At 41.5% G+C, this 18,981-nt stretch overlaps 1 protein-coding gene across 1 annotated transcript in view; it reads left to right on the top strand.

Annotated features, from left to right (window-relative positions):
• pax5 (paired box 5) overlaps nt 1-18,981 on the top strand; it is a 60,934-nt gene that overhangs the window by 29,203 nt on the left and 12,750 nt on the right. Inside the window, exons 6-7 of the mRNA XM_084715408.1 lie at nt 4,603-4,703; nt 15,955-16,087. Of these exons, the coding sequence (XP_084571534.1) occupies nt 4,603-4,703; nt 15,955-16,087 (234 nt within the window). The remainder of the gene's footprint in view (nt 1-4,602; nt 4,704-15,954; nt 16,088-18,981) is intronic.

Below are 18,981 nucleotides of genomic sequence, written 5' to 3' on the forward strand. Positions count from 1 at the left end.
GTCCTACCCCCCGAGAGGTGACAAAAATACACACATTCTTTACTCAAGAAGTCCAGATACTTGACTCCGGATACTTACTAAACGAGACTCTGGTAAAAGTATAAGAAATGATTCAACTTCAACTACTTTGCTCAAATAAAATTGAAAAATTACATGCACTGAAATACACTCAGAGTATAAAAGTAAAAAGTATCCATCTTGAGGACATTTTTTTACCAGCTGTTTCTGTTCAAAGTTAACTGGACCTCACCTTTTCTTCACGGTAGAGTCCCCCACTGTGTCTGTTTGCGTCTTGTTACATCTTTCATCTTTTTTACGTCTTTTACATAATTTTCATCTATTTACGTCTTGTTCTGTCTTGTTACTTTGTTTTTGTCTTGTTTTGTTTTGTCTCGCCTTGTTACATATTATTACATCTTGTTACTTTGCTATTGTCTTTTTACATTGTTACATATTCCTACGTGTTGTTACATAATTTTCTTCTTGTTATGTTTTGTTATGTTTTATTGCATTAATTTCATCTTGTTACATCTTTCTTATATAATTTTCATCTTGTTATGTCTTGTTTCATCATTTGTGCCTTGTTAAGTCTTGTTATGTCTTATCACATCTTTTTAAGTCTTGTTTTGTCTTATTGCATCATTTTCATCTGTTACGTCTTATTATGCCTTGTTACATCTTGTTATTATGTTTTTGTCTCATTACGTCTTGTTGCATCATTTTCATCATGTTATGTCTTGTTGCATCTTGCTACGTCTTGTTACATCATTTTCAGCTTGGTATGTATTGTTGCGTCTTATTACAGCTTTTTATGTCTTATTACATCATTTTTGTCTTGTTACATCTTTAATGTTGTTTTCATCTTTCGTTGTTTTTGTCTTTTACATCCATTATGGCTGAAATCGATCCTGATGTTGGGAAGGCAGTGTGCAATGACGCAAAATAACAATAATCAACAAAATGCATTAAAACTGAGGTAATGTCCATGTTTTGAAAATGTAAGTGGTAGAAAAATATAGATATTTCTGTTAAAATGTAGGAAATAAAAGTAAAAAGTATTCAGAAAAATAGATACTCAATTAAAGGACAGATACCTGAAAACTCTGCTTATGTACAATAATGACATATTTGTACTTAGTTACTTTCCACCTCTACCTACCGCCTGCATACAGACAGGACGGACGCACTCACACACAGGCATACACACACACACACACATACACAAAATATGTGCACTGACACACACTAACAGGTGACAAACCCATCTAACTCTCAAAGGTATTTGGATTTAATAATTCAACTGTTCCTGGGTTGTCGAATAAATGGCAACGGCTGCAGGCCGAATCAGAGGGAGACGGTGATGGAGAGAGACAGAAAGAGAGTAAAGAGAGAGACAGAGAGAGAGACAGAGGGAGAGCAAAAGAGAGAGACAGAGAAGGCGGAAGAGAGAGGAAAAAGGCAGAAAGGAGAGAACAATAAGGGCTCATTGTTTGTTTTGTTCTGCTCTGAAAAAGAGAGAAGAGAAGCGCTTCCCTTCGGAGACTGACTCACAGAGATAGAGGCAGCTGTGTGTGTGTGTGTGTGTGTGTGTGTGTGTGTGTGTGTGTGTGTGTGTGTGTGAGTGTGTGTGTGTATCCGACAGTGAATAGGATTTAACCCGTCACGGCAATGAGTTTCTTTACCCATCCAAGGATACAATGAGACCAGCCGGATATCAAGCTACCCACCCACACCCACATCCACACCAAGATACACACACACACACACACACACACACACACACACACATTCATACACATGAATGGACAATATTGATTATCATAAATAAAAGCTTTGTTCTTACTGCTCGATTACAGTAGGTTCTGTCATCTCCTTCATTCTCCGTCTTTCGCTGCTCCTTTGTGGGTGCTGCTCCTTCATGATAGGTTTGGGTCAGCCTTTCAGTGTGTACTTGTGTGTGTGTGTGTCTGTGTGTGTGACAGAGAGAAGGCAGAAAGCAATAAGCTGGCTGAAATGGTGCCATCAGAGCTACATGATTGATCAATTGAATTCCATCATGGGGACTGGCCAGTGGGATTAAATGGGTCGCCGTGGGTTACCAGGCTAAAGCATCATACCGGCTTTATCTCCCCCCTGATTGGTCTGTCACCAGAGACCTGGACCATACACTCACACTGCTCCCAGCATCTGTATATGAGTGTGTGTGTGACTATAGTCGAGAAAGAGAGATTATGATCAAGCAGTGTGTTTGTGAGAGAGTGGGTGAAAGAGGTTTTGTGTACTGAAAAGGTGCAGTGAGGTTTTGTGAGTTATGCAGCGGTGTGTTAGTGTGTTAGCTGCTAGATACTGTCTCCTGATTTGACGTCTTTGAGATTAACTGAAAAATACTCCTTGTGCCAATATTCTATATTTATAATTTTATCAAGTTTTCTGGAGGTTGCCTCTCAAGCTGGGTTAGGGTTTGGCCATCGTTCATATTGTAATAATAACATTGCACACACACAACGCATTTGCTAAAATGTTGGACCATCACCAACATAAAATCCAATGGGGACAAGACCCATGAGCAGTTGGAGCTCTGTTATAGTCCCAAACAAACGTGTAAATGGACAGATACTGATCACACGGATGCCTGTTAGTTAATTTTATACTTTCAGGAGTCTGCTTGTTGAACATACTTCACACATGAAGAGTAGATCAGTGAGTAGAGGAGTCTACACGGTCACAACACATGGGATGTCCCCACATTTGTTTATGTGTACACCCTCTCATGACAAATGCCTTTGTAAATGAGGATCTGTTCTTAATGACTTGCCTGGTTAAATAAAGGTAAAATCAAAAATTTAAAAAAAGACCTCAGTGGACCCTTGTACACTCACACAAGGCATATTACCAGCTTCAGATGATGTAAAGACTTTGTAAAGAAACCCCTAGGTTATCCAAAATTGTTAGGAAGAACTGATACAAATAAATTTAATGCTCAAACTGTCTGTTGGCCCCTTCCTTTTTCAACCTTGACCCAGTGAACTTGTGTAATGGCAGAATTATTACTGACTCTTCAGTGTGCTCACTTCCAGTCTTACGTTGAAAAAAAGTGCTTTAGATAATCTAGCTATACTAGTGTGTCTTATCTTCTGACAGCTCAATCTTATCACTAAACAAGAATGTTAATACCATGTTGCAAAACCCAGGATAACTTGCAAAATTCTCATTACAATATCTAACATTGTGATTACAACAACAACAAAAAAATAAATAACTAAATAAACACTCCGTGTCCACTCACGTGTCCTCAATCGATGTATTTTGAGTCAGTGCCAGTTGACACCAAGCACCACTAAACAGACTAAGACAACATTTGTAAACAGTTGTTGGAGGGCTGTGTAGTCCTACATAGAGAAATAAAACAGGCCGAGTGATGAGCAGCGTGATGCCCGGGCAGGCGGGCAGGCTCAGCTTCCATGGTCAGCAGCTTTACACATGCAACATTTACGTGTGTTTACCACCCTCAGTCTGCAGCCATGTTCTGTTGCCTGCTCCTCATCTCTACTTCAGACTAGCAACCCATGGCTAAATTAGGTTCTTCTGATCCTTTGTTCAACTGTCCTACGATATTAGTACAATAATAATAACCTGGTACTAATATATATTAATTCAATGCTAAATCAGTGAGGTGGCTACTCATTTAAGGTTACAGAAAGACAATAAATCAGAAATATCCTCTAATTTTGTATGTGGTAAAATGCCATAAAGCCCAAGCTCTAGTTTGTTCAGTTCTTTCTTTCACTCCTTGTTTTTTCTTTAGAATCACGGTCCGGCACAAATGGATCTGTATTTTCAGTCCAAATGGAAAAATATATATATTTGAAGCCCCTTCCCCATCTCCACCTGCCTGTCATATCAGTCCCCCCTGCCACTGGACACACACTTCACACACACACACACACCAAACACACAGTGACCCCCAGGACTAAAATAGGCTCTCAGGAGCGGTTTGGAGCAATGAATTGGCTCTATAGCGGGGGATTTTCACCCTCATCCCCTTTTTCTCTTTATCTTTTTCTCTCGTTCTCTCTTTCTAATCATTTGTGGGCCGCGACTCTTCAGAGTTCTTATAATTGTCTCGTTCAGTCCCTCAGCCTTGCAATAACTGCAGGATACGAGAGCTCACAGTCTAATACTGATACCACAGCAATATATATTTGTGTGTCTGTGTGTGTATGGCTGATACGACAAGAGGTGTGTATATGTGAGAAGCGAGAGTGTACTTTTGAGAGATCAAGAAGGAGCGACAGCGTGTGCTTGGTAATGGATTGCATTTGTATAGCATTTTCTCTGAGTCTCCACAATCTATGAAGTCACTCAGTGCTAAATCAGCTCACTGAGGTTCATTTGAGTACAGACTTCTCTCTGCACATCTGCCTCAGTGATTTATTTTATCAACCCACACTTTCACTCCTCCCTTCATTCATTCATCATCGTTTATATCTGGTTACTCCCTCTGCTATATGCACTTTAAACCTCTCCTTTCCCTCTCTTATTGCTATTCATTAAATATCCTCCATCTAACCTCACTCCTTTCTCTTGACTTTCTCTGTTTAGGTTTGCAGGAGTCGCCGCTGGCCAACGGGCACGGCCACAGTGGGCGGGACTTCCTCAGGAAGCAGATGAGAGGGGAGCTGTTCTCGCCGCAGCAGATCGAGGTATTGGACCGTCTGTTTGACAGACAGCCTCCCTGTCCAATCCAATCCAGCTCTGACCTCTATGTGAGCCCTGACTCTGGCAAGGTAAGGGCGTGGCACCGTGCAGGCTCTGGGCTCAGGCTGAGTTTGGGAACAAGTCAAGGGTCAGCAAGACTGTAGGGTGCACTGATGAAAAGTACAACTAATGCAGGAGAAAACTTTACATTAAAAGGTGATGAATGACAGGCAGAGGCAGAGTCAAGGTTGCCAGTGGCGGCCATGGCCACCACAGACTATGGCCTGGCTAAAGGGCCGTCTACACCAAGAATATATTGTTTTAAAAATCATTAAAACTCAGGTGGATACCAGAGTCCACATCACAACTATTACGACAGTGACAGGGGCAAACAATATCACTGGGATCACTTTCAGAGTGGTTTGTAAAATGATAGAAGCACTGACAACCAATCAAAATCAACCTGAATTTACAGGGTATAGACTACAACTCATTAAGAACTTATGTAATGTAATATTAGGCTGCAAAATTACACATAGAAATAATCATTTTATCTGAGACACACTGCCAAACGTTTGGTCCTCATATTCTCTTTGACAGGATACCATCAAACTGATTTAACATTAGTTTGATGGTATCCTGTCCTCATACTATAGTATGAATAAACATTGTCTTTAGAAGATGACAGCTCTGATAATAGGGTGTTGGATTCTGCTAACTGCTTGGTCCACAGGGCATGGCTGCATCGCCTTACGTCTGTGCCGCGGAACTGATCACGACCATTCTATGCAATGCTTGTGATTCCGCCAGAAGTGGCGCTCTGCTCTGCTATGTGGAGAATACACCCCAAGTCTATTTTTGACGAATGCTGTGTCAAGCCACGTGGAGCAGATCGACCCAGGCTGAAAGTCAGACACAGAAACAGCATATAGCATTTGGTCAGTTCTCAAAATAAAAGACCCTGTGCAAAATCCCAATCATAAAAACAGACAAAAAAGAAAATATGTATCTAGATAGCTTACTTACCCATGGTAGAAGCACAAAAAGAAAACTGACCAAATAAAATTCTGAGCAAGTCAACAAAATCAGGTGGACAGGAAACTTCTGAAATGCTCCTGGTGGTGCATGAAGCCATGTGGAGGATGGATCAAAACCGTGTTGCAGATGTGATGCGTCCAGTGGAATCAAGGTGTAACTTCTATCATCTTTGAAAAACTTTTTGTGAACCCATATCCCTCTGGTTTCCTTCATTTTGTCTCTCTGTGCGATGTACAACAATAACAGGCCCTCAATATCCATTAAGATGCCGATACAATAGAAGCATGTACTGCATGCTTGGCTCCTCTGTTTACAGAACATTATTACTGATCAGTGTGGATGCTCACACCGTTATAGTTATTGTTATTGTTCTTGGTGTGGACGGCCCTTATTTTGGTATCATACAGTACCATCTTTAGGGTCACTCATTTCTTTTTCTTGTGGAACCAGTCCTGCATTGCCACAGCACCACCAGGGATTTTTTTGGCTGTGCATGCATCCAGTTTTGCTTCTCCACCCCAACCCCCTGTTTGGGGTTTGATAAGCCAAATTTCACATGCTTGCATAGCTATGCTTTGCTAATTATGAGTGATATTATTACTCGTTATTCTTCTGTTTGTTTTGTCTATAAGACTACCTGCATAAAAACTCGTGTGGCCACAAGGTTATAGGGAAAAGCAACTTCCTTAAGACAACTTCCATACACCAAGTGATATTCAACAGAACTTGTGCACTGTAGTGTTTGCTGCCCTATATTTCATCATTGTTGCTAGATGAAATGCTTGCCTCTGCTTTTAGCTAAAAGCCTGTCCTGCCTGCTATGCCATGCCATGCCGTGTCAATCTTGAAGAAATTACTCAGATTGCATAATGAAAATCCAATTTAATTTGCATTCACACCGATAGATTTTTCCTGCTTCTTTCATGTTGTTTTTTCCCTCAACTGAATGATGTGAAAATGTCAAAATCAAGCCATGTTTCTCTGCGAGCCTGACAGACTGCTGTGAGTTACTGTGCTCTGGTACTGAGACCCAGTCAGGCCTGGCCTATTGATGTTGCTATAATCTAGATACACTGCAGGGGTTAATGAGCATATTGACCTGGCTCTCATTATGACCTCACTTCCTGCTGCTCAGGGGACGGCGATGGAGCTGTCCGCATGTTGATGCATCTTGGGAATGTGCTGCATATGTGTGTGTTGTTTGCATCCGAGAGAAAAAGAGGGAAAAAGGGTGTGTCTGTGTCTTAATGTTGCGTCTAAATTGACCTCCTGCCCTTTCCCAGCAGCGTGTTAATGTAAATCTGAGTGGAATAGACAGGTGTAAGTAGTACGCTGAATAACAAAACGACAACAAGCGAGCATTTGTATTCTCTCTACCTTTTCTCAGATGTCCTCTAATCTGCAGCCCTCCGCTCAGTATTAAGGAAATATTTTGCCAATGTCCCAAAATGACACTTTTGTTTCTGAAGATGTCCCTACTTCAGGTTTATTTATTCAGTCTGTGTCAAGGGCAAGAGGACAAACACACACTAAAGGAGTAGTAGTATATGGAGTCACATACAAGCTACAGCCTTAGACCTATAGGGCAGAGATTCGCCTTTTAGCCCATTCACTTACCTCTGACCGACATGGGGAGTGGAGTGGCACAGGGCGAGAGGTCGACAGGGATTGGCTCTAGTCGTTCTATAGACTACGACTCAAGACTATAATACCCATGATTCATAGGTCAGTGTCTTCTCTGAGCCCGGTCAAGCCACTGGGGTCGGGAATAGGGGCTTTAAACTGCGGGTCGCCCTGGGGTCAAACCGGAGCTCCATTGTGATTACAAAGAGGTATACGCACACACATAAATACACACACACACACACGCACGCGCGCGCGCGCGCACACACACACTGTCTCTCACACACACACACAAATCTACATCACTATCTGTTCCACTACCTCCGCTCCTTTCTCTCATCCTGTCTAGTCCACCCCCCTGCATTTCCCAGAGGGAATGATTGACAGTCATACCCTCACTAACGCTGACACACTGACAGCTACAGCTCAGCCTTTCTGGAATGTGGGCTGAGGTGTGTGTGTGTGTGTGTGTGTGTGTGTGTGTGAGGCGATGCTGGTGGGGTTTTGGTCAAGGAGGGTCACACTGTGTTGTGACTGACATTCCTAAAAGATGCCTGATATATACTTGGTCCTGCGTTTGATGGCGGTGCTGTTGCAGCATATGGAGGGGCCTTTGATAGAGTGAGTGTGAGCGCCTGTGTGTGTGTGTGTGTGTGTGTGTGTGTGTGTGTGTGTGTTTGTAAAAGCCCTGAAAGGGGGAGTATTTGGTAGATGTGTGCAAGTAGCGAATTCAAAACATATGCTATGTATGTTTGCTACGATGAATAAACAAAATAAACTTACACATGTATAAATGAACCATTCTCACTCCTATTTTCCTTAATAAAAAGAAAAATATAACCATAAACCTTCTCAATTCAAGTTTCTCTCTTTTACAGAAATAAGACAAGCTAAATTGGCTCATTTATTCATTGTAAAACACACTTCATTCAGACCCAACAGAAAAAACATGTAAAACTTACCAAAAGTGTCTTTTTTAGTCTTTCCACTTTTCCAACAATCACCAACTTTTGGATGGTTGAAATACATCCAGACCATTATACTAGTAAAATAAAATGTGAAAAAATTGCCCCAAAAATCGCCCCCAAAACCAACTGGCAATGGATTCAGCCTTTCGCTGACAGGCAATATATTCGTCCAATCACTCAACCCTACGATGCACGAAGTATACTTGGCTTACTTCTGAGAACATACTGCAATTCATAGTTTACACTACAAGTATGTTCACTCAGGATGCGGACGTTTCAGAAGAGTAAATACAAAATATCCCAACACTACACATGAAAACAGTCTATTTTGCAATGGCTAGGAAGACCGTATAGAGAAAAATGAAGTTAGCATGGCTGATCGTCACATTATTAACCTCATTACTTCACAATACACATCATTCAGCATTACAAATAATGTAGCACACACTAACTCTTACAATGAGTTGAGCCCTCTGGTAACTACTACTACACTTATTGCTACTGGTGTTACCTCAGGGAGACACAGGATGCAGAGGTGCTGTGAAGTGCTGTGTCACATCAATTCTGGAGGAAGCAGCAGCCAGTCATAACACACCAGAAACTCATTTCTCTGCACCGGTCAGCACATGATTCTGCTCAGTCTAGTAAATATGAGGCTAGCAAATGTTTGTCAACTGCTCTTTTGCTGATAATAGACACTATTCCATCCATCACATCTTTGTGAAAGAAAGAGAATAGGACAAAGCCCATGTAAAAGAGAAACAGTGGTATGAGTGGCTCAATTTCAGGTACCAACAGTATATTATAATGGTATACTAATATACTGTAATTTCAGCGGTTATTTCGAGCTCCTCATTATCTTTTCGCTTTCTTGCCCTGAAACACGAGCCTCATTCATTATTTCTTCTTCCGTCATCCCGCTGGAATAGATAAAAAAGTAAAATTGCTCACGTTCCTCACAAGCAAATCTTATTTTATCTGTCACCAGTAGTTACTCTCCTATCCTGTTTGTCTCAGACCTTTTCTTTATCTTTCCTCCCTAACAAGCCATCCTTTTATCTCATCTCCCTCTCCTGCTCTTGTTCCCCCTCTCCCTGTAGTCTATTAAGTCCCACTATTAATTTGTGTGTGTGTGCTTGTATGTGTGTGTCTGCATGTGTGCCTGTCAGAGAGAGTTCATTTGAATTTCCCTTCAATCACTTCCTATTACCCAGGTGATAAATCAGCAGGGCTGACGGAGCCCCCACCCATTCATGCTGCCCTGGGTCCAAATGCCCACCCCGGCACCAAGCAAATCACTGAGATATAGAAGTAAAAAGAAAAAATCCTGTGCCATTCTCTCCATCCAAAAAGCGTAGAAAGAAGTTGAGATGTGATCTCTTCTGAAGTATGGAGATAAACTGGCAGACTCATAATCCACGCTAGTGCTGTTCTATAAACGGATTGTTACACCCTTTACTTCTGTCTGTTTCAACGTAAAAGCATTAAAACAAACAAACATTATTCAGGATGAACTTCATGTTTTTCTGTATATTTCTTATTGTCAACAAATCTCATGATAAGACCAAACCGAATATGTTAGTCCATCTCTCAATACTTTCAGACTTCCCAAGCCTGACTGTGCCTCTCAGTCTCAGTTTGTTCCTACAGAAAGTGTAAATCTTTAAAACCAGTACGCTGTAGTTCGTCAGCTACAGCAGCTTGGTCAGTGGCCCGTTCCCGTCAAAGTATAATTACGTAGGTACCCCTCTAACATAAGTCTTGCACATGCAGTTCCGCGGTCAATTTAACAATAATGAATATGCAACGTATGGGTAGACTTTCAAAATAAAGGCACAAAAACTACTTGGTTAGGTTTTGGAAAAGAGCATGGCCACCTTTCATCTCGTGGTCTTTTCATTCATGGTTACTCTCCCACCATAGAAAGTGTAATCATTCTGCCACTTGCTCTCTTTCTCAACACGCTGCACTACATTGACCAATCAGCAGTCTGCAGTGTTTGCTGGCTTCCCTTTTAAAATCGTGACTAAACCCAACATATACCTTGGGCAGAGACAGTTTTCTTGCATTTCTTATCTCCCAGGCACTATGTTTCGTGACTCAGGTGTGCTGTCTTGTCCACCAGCAGACAAACTGAACTCTGGTGGTGCATGCTGCACACTACAATACAGCATTATCGGTTTGATATAAAGACAAGCATAAGTATTTATCACGGTCTTGAAGATGACTGGGACTTCTGAAAACCTTGATACCACCCAAGCCTAGGAGAAGAACATGTATGTAACTCTCTGCGTGCTCCAGCAGCGTCTGGGTTGTTTTGGGTAGTCATCACTATAACAGCCTGCAGGCGCAGGAAAGAGCTCCAGAGTTTCTGCTGGTAACAACGGAAAAACAAAATAAAATCACAAAAAAAACCCGTAAATTCTGCAATCAATCATCCAATTCACTTCTCACTTCCTGGTGAGTCAGATTCAGCATGTTCAGCTCAGCCACCATCTGAACTCAGAACTCACCAGAAACTTCATTTTCTTTAGTTTCTTTCCTGTTTTCTGTCATCTCTAGGTGTTTATGAATTAGATTCATAGTGCTAAATGGATTAGGGCACAAAAAGTTTCAACTCATGTCAATGCATCTTTGCTTTTGTTTTTCCGTTGACTTTGTATGCAAATGCACAGCCTCTAAAATTAATTTTGGTTTTGATTTTATCATGAAATTTGTCGACTGTAAGAAAAAACAGCCTTGTCCTTTAAGTTTTCTGATGTGATCACTACTCTGGGACAACAAAATAGGCACTGACCACCAATACACTAATATTTAATTTCTAAATTTAAATCAATAAATCATTCATAAAATAGAAATGTTAGGCCAATTTTTTCATTCAAAATGTATGAACTTTTACAGCCTCTCCCCAGAATTGAGGTCCATCTGGCTGATCAGGAAATGAATATCCTCCCCACTGCTGCTACGCTCAGTTTGAGCGCAGATGAATTCCTTCCCCACAATCCCTGTCTCAGTTTGCGGGCCTCTGAGGGAATTGTATTTGTTTATAGTCAAGCCTTTTTTCCATCAGGAGTGCACAAGACAATGTGGAGAGAGCCAGAGAGAGATGGAGAAATACAGAGCTATTTGGGGAGTGGAGAAAAAGGGAAATACTATTATGCAAATGGTGCAAGCCAACAAGGCCAGCGTGTGTGTGTGTGTTATGTGTGTGTGTGTGTGTGTGTGTGTGTGTGTGTGTTTGCATGTGTGTGTTTTTGTATCAGAGGGCCGATTAGGGCTCATCTGTTATTGATGTGAAATTTGGACCAAACCATTACCTTCTCAGATCTGAGTCAGTAGACCAACCTGCTGTGTGTAAGTGAGGGAGAGAGAGAGAAAACAATAGTAGTAATGGGGATGGCTTGATACCATTTTTTTCATGTCTGATGCCAATATCAATACTGCAGCCTTGAGTATCTGCTGATGCCAATACAAATCTGACACCGTCTTAACAACCAAACTGTTAATAATACATTTGTATGAATGTACTTTGCTTAACGTAGCCATCTAAAAACACAATACTCAAACTGTGAAACCAATATTCCTCTCCCATGAAGGAAGAAATAAACCACAACATGTCTCAGTTATGCAATACTGCTGTTTTTTTTTATTTCTTTTTCACAGAGAGAACTTTCAGACACATTTTGATCATTCAAACATTAAAAATTAATAATTTAAATCTGTTACTTGTGACACATCTCTCTCTATGGCATATTGCTCAAAGTTTAGCTTTTATGTGATACATACTGCCAGTTGATTGTATTGGATTGTATGGATGTCATACTGTGTTGCAGAAAAAGTTGAGCCACATTCAACTTTTATTCTGGACAACACTGTTTTTTTTTTTATTTTGCAGGAGCTTTCCATGCACTGTGGCAACACAGTGTCTGTATTTTTCTGCCTTATCCTTTTAGAGTTTCCCAAATGAAGCTCGCTTTCTTTGTTGAATTCTTTCCACATTGTTCTCTCCCTTCCATTAAAAGCCCCATCTTTCTTACATGGATCCATCTCTCTCTGCCATCTCTATCCCGTCTCTCCCCTCCTTCCTAACTCCACATCTTTTCTCATCCTTCTCTCAGCCTAAAACTTGCTGCCCCAGGTTTAGTTCCACCTGCTACCATTTCTTTTAACCCTCCACCCTGCCCTGTACAACTCCACCACCACCACACCACCTCCACCACCCTCCAAACCCCAACCCCTCTATGGCCTGGCAGCTGCGTCCCTCCTCTTTGATGAGGGCTGATGGCGCTGTATGAGCGGTGGAATTGACAACATTTACGGGGCCGAATGAGAATGATCCATCTTCCTTAGCGGGCCTGTCACCCCACTGGCCAAACTTCATCATGGCCAATTACCACAGCAGACCCCTTCTTCTCTGCCGCTGCTGCTGCCCGGCCCCCATCTACATGGATACATGGACACATTAGACACCATTATAATAAGACAGAGAGCAGCCAAGAGAGGGAGGAGGGGGCGCAGGGAGAGCATGTATGATTGAGTGAAAAAAAACTACAGGTGTGATGTGTGAGGGGGAAGAGAGGAGGGCGGAGGGGAGGGCGTTAAGAGAGAAAAGAGGGCTTAAAAATGTGTCTGAAGTGTAAAGAGACAGAGGAAGATGTGTGTGTAGCGTACTGGGTAAGCTCTTATTTGGCAGGTCACAGTCCAGTGGTTGTGTTGTGTGTTGACGAGCACAGGGGTGTTTAAGAGGTCAGTGAGCACAAACACACGCCTACACTTACGCCTCACACACACATACACATACACAGATGCAGAGGTATTAAAAGGGTCAGTGCAAAACTCTCACCTCATCACCTAAAGGAAATTCTGATTGCTGTCATTAGTGTACACACACACACACGCTCACACACACACACACACACGCACACACACAAGTAAGCAGTAGAAAAAAGAGGAGCAGATCCATTTCATTCAGGAAAGTGAGAAATTTTACTTGTTCAGTTTGTGCATAAAGTAAGTTGTAGCCTTTGCAGAAATATAATGAAATACCAATCTTCTCTACCAAAAACTTGTATTAGTTGGCTACCATTGGATGGATATGTGTTTAGTATATGCACAAAGTAGACTATTGCCAGGTACAGAGGGGATGTTTAGTTGAATATGTGAAGAAAATGTTTGGGTGAGCCCACTCCTGTGGAAAAGTATGAGTGAACCAAGTAAAATGAGCCCTGGGTCATTTTCATTGATGTTGACTACATCATGCCATGATGCAATTGTTTTTAGAAGCTTAACAATTTATTCACAAAACTGTGTCATGGTGTCAAACTTGGTGTGCATAGCACATCAAAATATTTTGCCTCTGATTTACTTGTAATTTCCCGTTTAATTTGCATCACTGTTGGTGTGTAAAGGCCTTAGCTGTGTTGTGTATTGATAAATCCATGGCGCTGTCCATGGTGCTGAAGTTGTAATCGTGACCTTTTCTTTAGTCCCACCCTTCCTGACACTAGGCCTTTTGCCAGTTTTGTCTTGTAGCTTAATTAACAAATCACCTGCTGCATGTACAAACTAATTTTTCATCATTACCTTTGTCACTGTCCTAATCAGCTGTTTTTAACAGTGAAGCTGAGTGGTGACTGAGAGCATCTCAATCATACTGACTTCCTGGTTTAAAGCTTAATAACACTGTGAAAGCCACAATCTTGATGTAATAACTATTATAAATAGGTAGCTGCAGATCTATTAACCTCATAAATAGTTCTTATGTAGGTCTAGATTTTTTTCTGAATTGAACAGTTTAAACCAGCAATGAATGTGAACATACAATTGAACTGAAGACAGTCAGAATGAGGGCTGCAGTGTTAATAATGGTGATACATTCACTTCCTGCTACATGTACTGAAGAGAATTTGAACATCAATCCGTTAGCTTAGCAAAAAGTGAAAAAATATATTTACTAAGTATGAATCTTTGAGCTAAATTGTACAAAGCAATTCAAATGAGCAAACTGATTTGTAGTTTAATTTAATTTATTTGGTGCAAGCTTCACACTTTTGTATGAACACCGGTTTTGGTAAAGATGCCTTAGCTTTAACAGCTTCTGTTTATGCACAAATATACAAATGTATACACACACACACACACACACACACACACACACACACACACACACACACACACACACACACACACACACACACAAAGTCAGCAGCAGGTCATTTGCCCATCATGAGTGTCGCAGCCCTGAGAATCGGTGGTTAATCTATATATAGTTGGTCATCAGTGTCAATGCCATCACTCTAAATCACCACACACACACACACACACACACACACACACACACACACACACACATGCTCTGGCAGAGTGATGAGGATGGATGGGTCATGGTGGTGTGTTCAGGTCAGGCGGAGGTGACGGGACAGTTTCCATTATCCATCTATCTGTCTGCATTTTGGGAGAGTGAGCAAGAGCATCAGCTCAACCAGGTTGTTATAGAGGCTGCTTCAAAATTTTGTTTGCATAATCTCCATTGGTCCAGATGTCATGAAATATGATAGACTCTTTAAAAAAATTTTTTTAAATGTTACATGAAAATTTACTATGTTTTCTAATGTATTTGTTTTTTATAATTTGTGGCACAAGAGTAGTTTCTGGCACTCATACTAGGGATGATTTCTGTCATTGTAAATAATTATATAGAGGTCTCATCTTTCAAGTGCTGACTCAAATGATTATATGGTAAATAACAAAAAACAAAACAAAACAAAATCTTGGCAAAAACTAATTATTTACATGTTAAGTTACTGTAATATTTTGAGCTCTGTTTCTTTTTGATGCCCTTTAATTTGCACTGCAACTTCATGGTCTTACTTCTCTCAAGAGAGTTTGCCCTAAGAATAAAAAACACACGTCGACCCAATATTGCTTTGTCACCTCACTCTCCTCTTCTTGTTTTTCACTTGTGTAATGTGTGTGTGTGTGTGTGTGTGTGTGTGTGCGTGCGTGCGTGCGTATGTGTGTGTGTTAAGAGCACTGGGAGTCTGTGTGTACGTGTGTTGAGATGATCACAGTTCTTATTGTTGTTGGTATCTGGGGAGACAAGAGGCTTTGTGTTAGCCATGGTCTGTGCAATTCCACTGTGTGTGTTTGTGTGTGTGTGTGTGTGTGTGTTTGTGTGTGTGTGTGTGTGTGTGTGTGTGTATTGGATGTATAGGATGTGTACTGTATGATGTGTGTATAGTCGTGTGTGTGTGTGAGGGTGAGAGTGGAGAGGAAGAGCGAGCTGATCCTGTGGTTTATAGACAGTTGGACTTGGTTGTACAGTAAATCCCTGTCTTTGTAAACAGATCAATAAACTCTCAGCTGTAGGTGTGTTTCTCTATGTGTGTGTGTGTGTGAGCATGTGTGTGTGTGTGTGTGAACATGTGTGCGTGTTCATAGTAAAGCTTCATTGCTCTTTGCTATAAGGAAGGGGCAGCATGTTGGAAACGTATCAGGATATAACAAACAGCTGTAAGCAACATCCAGCTCTACAGTGCAGTATATTCATGTTGTATCTAACAGGAAATGTCATGATTTGTTCTCTTTGTTCTCTTTTATTCTCGCTCCACTTCCTGCCTCTGCTCAGACATCAGATTATTCGGCCATGGCCTCGCTAACTGGTGGACTGGACGAGATGAAGAACAGTTTGGCCAATCCTGGTACAGGGGCGGAGTTAGGAGCCAGTGTGTCCGGTCCACAGTCCTATTCACTTGTTCCAGGTAAGAAAGACATCTAACTAATAACTGCACTCCTGCTCTTAAAGACAAACTGTGCAGAATTTATCTAAATGACCATGTAGACTCGTATAAAAGTGATCCCTCTCAGTCATCACTTATGACCCACTGGTGGTATCTGTATCTACAGAGACCCTGTCTCTGCCTGTATTTTTTTTTATTCGTGGGGTCTAGTCAGTGACATCAGTTTTATGCAAGGGGCAATGTCCAGGAGTGAAAAATGAAACCAATAACTGCCACTTGAGGGTGCTCCAAAAGCAAGTCAATCCCATGAACACCCATATTGACTTAAGAGCAGAAATAAAACTGTTTACATCCTGGTACGTTTTGCTCTACATAGCTAATTCCCCTGTTCATGACAACTGTACCTTTAAATTATATTAAGGCTTATTGTCATACATAATTAAGGGTGTGGCTGCTTTGAGTGACAGGTGGGTACCTTCACAGATGGCCAGCCACTGCTTCAGCTCCACCCACACTCACCCTCTTTACAGATTTTTACAGATTTTTACTTTTACACATTTTTGGATAAGTTTGGAGTTAACTGGGGTCAGGCACTGCTAACATGAGTTGTGAGCTCATCGATGGGTGACATTACAGAGACTATGTAAATGTTTTATACAGTCTGTTTTTATGCTCAGTGTGATATGTGTGTGTGTGTATATATATATATCTGGCTGTCGGATCACAACTTATTCCTTATCACTCTATAGAAAATAAAATAAATTAAACCTAGTGCACAGGTCTGTCCTCAGTATTTCATATGTATATATAAAATATACAGTAATTCGTATTCCAAACACAGTGAGCCAAATGCGTCTTTAAGTCTACCTCAGCAGTGAAGGAAGCTACATGGATTCTAAGTGATCCCGTTTAAAGAGCTCAGTGCTTTGGATCTCAGGAGAGGTGAGAGGCCCAGAGGAAAGGAGGAGAAGAAAGGTGGAAGGATAGAGGAAAAGTGAGAGCCTCGTCTCCTCCTCTGTCTCCATTTAGGGGCGTCAGGAGAGGCAGCGGTTAATTAAGAGCAGACCAGGGAGCACTTGGACAAGGCTTCGACGTTCCCATCTGTAATGAGGGGAATCATAGAGCTGGGAATTTGGGATATCTGGGAAGGGGCTCTTTTTTGCCCTTTGAAACCACGGAGGAATATTACCTGCTTGAGTCAGGAGAGAGAGACAGAGACACAGAGAGAAAAAGAGAGAGAGATAAAATTTCCATTTCTGCTTATGCATGCAAGCACACATTCATATTCACACACACACACACACACACACACCCTGTGAATATTATGCATGCATTTCCTTGTCTGTCTTTTCCCTCAGAATAGAGCTCCCTCTAGGGGATCAAACGTCTGTGTGTTTGACGCAATGTTATTGCATCCTTGAAGTGTTGATACTCCGGACACATGCTGTAGAGCAACATTTACACATTCAATCTTCCTTCCTCAGGCCTTCCTAAATCTGTAGGGCATTTTCCTTTTTCCCCTGAACTCCACCTAGTCCACTCGAGTGCAAAGGGACACACTGTACACCCTCGATTCCCTCCAGGTTTGACATATGTTGCTCTGATGGCTGTTTGATGTGGAGGAGTTAGATAAAAGAGGATGTGTGTTGGTCTGTAGCTGTAAGCGAGCACGGAGGAGACTTGTATTTGTTGGTTGACCTCTACGGCAAAGCTGTGGAGAACAGACACATCAACACAACTGGCATACATATGCACAAACACGCTGCGTGCACAAACACACACACCTCAGTGGATCTGGCCCTGTCTGCCCCCTCTAAGTTGGGCTGTAGAGAGTCCATCTCTCCTCTCTCCCACCCTCTCCTCCCTCCCCTCCTTGCCCTGTGCACTGACCCTGAGCGGATGAGTAGCCCGTCTGCACTAATGCCTCGCTGTCGCGTCAAACACCGAGAAAAACTTTACTACATTGAGACAGGAGAGAGGAGGCGGAGAGGGACAGAGGAGTAGAAAGGGAGTCTGTGAGGGAGGGAGGGAGGTGAAGAGGCAAATATTAAGTGAAGAGGACAGGAATATGAGAGGATGAGATGTTAGAGCCTTGGTTGGTTAGCAACCACACACATTTTTCTTTGCTTTCTCCTGTTCCTCAACTCCATTTCTCCTTGTTGTTTTTTTTTTCAGTAAACTGCAACTGATACCAGCTTCATGAGGTTGATAACATATTGATGTATAAGAATTAAAAAGATTCAACAGCAATGAATTGACCAGTAACGCATAACATAGACAGACATTGTTGCTAAGGATCCCTTAAATGTGATTTTCAGCCGTGTTATAGGCACGGCTCTGAAGATGTCAGTGTCAGTCGGTCATTCTGCGACTTTAGTCCGTTCTGCAATATCTTGACATTGTACATTCTTGCTCCCCAGAAGATGAGTCCTTATGACTTTGGAAATCCGCTGGTCTCTAACACCACCATGAGGTTGACACTTCTGATTTTGAGCAAAATATCCCGATATTCTCCCTCACAAGATCGTTGGTGATCTCTCACCTTTTCATCTAGCAACATCATCGTGTAAAAAATGAAATGTTTCTAATACTTTTGTCGATGGCCAAATACCTGCAAAAATCAATATTGATTCAGTTACATCCATTTCCAGCTGGAACAACAATGCCCTCCTCATTAGGTGTTTGTGCGTTTTATATAGAATAGCAAGGCGGCATAAACTTTCCTTAAACAGACTCTGTAAAAGATTTTGAACACTGTAATCACTATAACCTGCATAATGTCAATGTTTTTAGCACTACCACTGTGAGCATGCTGACATTAGTTTAAAGCACCACTGTACCTAAATAGCTATTGGGAAAAATTAGCCATCAGGGCTTTCTGGCAGAAAGCCCTGTGTGAGGAATCTCACTATCTA

The sequence above is a fragment of the Lutjanus erythropterus genome, chromosome 3, assembly GCF_056507025.1.
Source record: "Lutjanus erythropterus isolate fLutEry1 chromosome 3, fLutEry1.hap2, whole genome shotgun sequence".
Classification (NCBI taxonomy): domain Eukaryota; kingdom Metazoa; phylum Chordata; class Actinopteri; order Lutjaniformes; family Lutjanidae; genus Lutjanus; species Lutjanus erythropterus.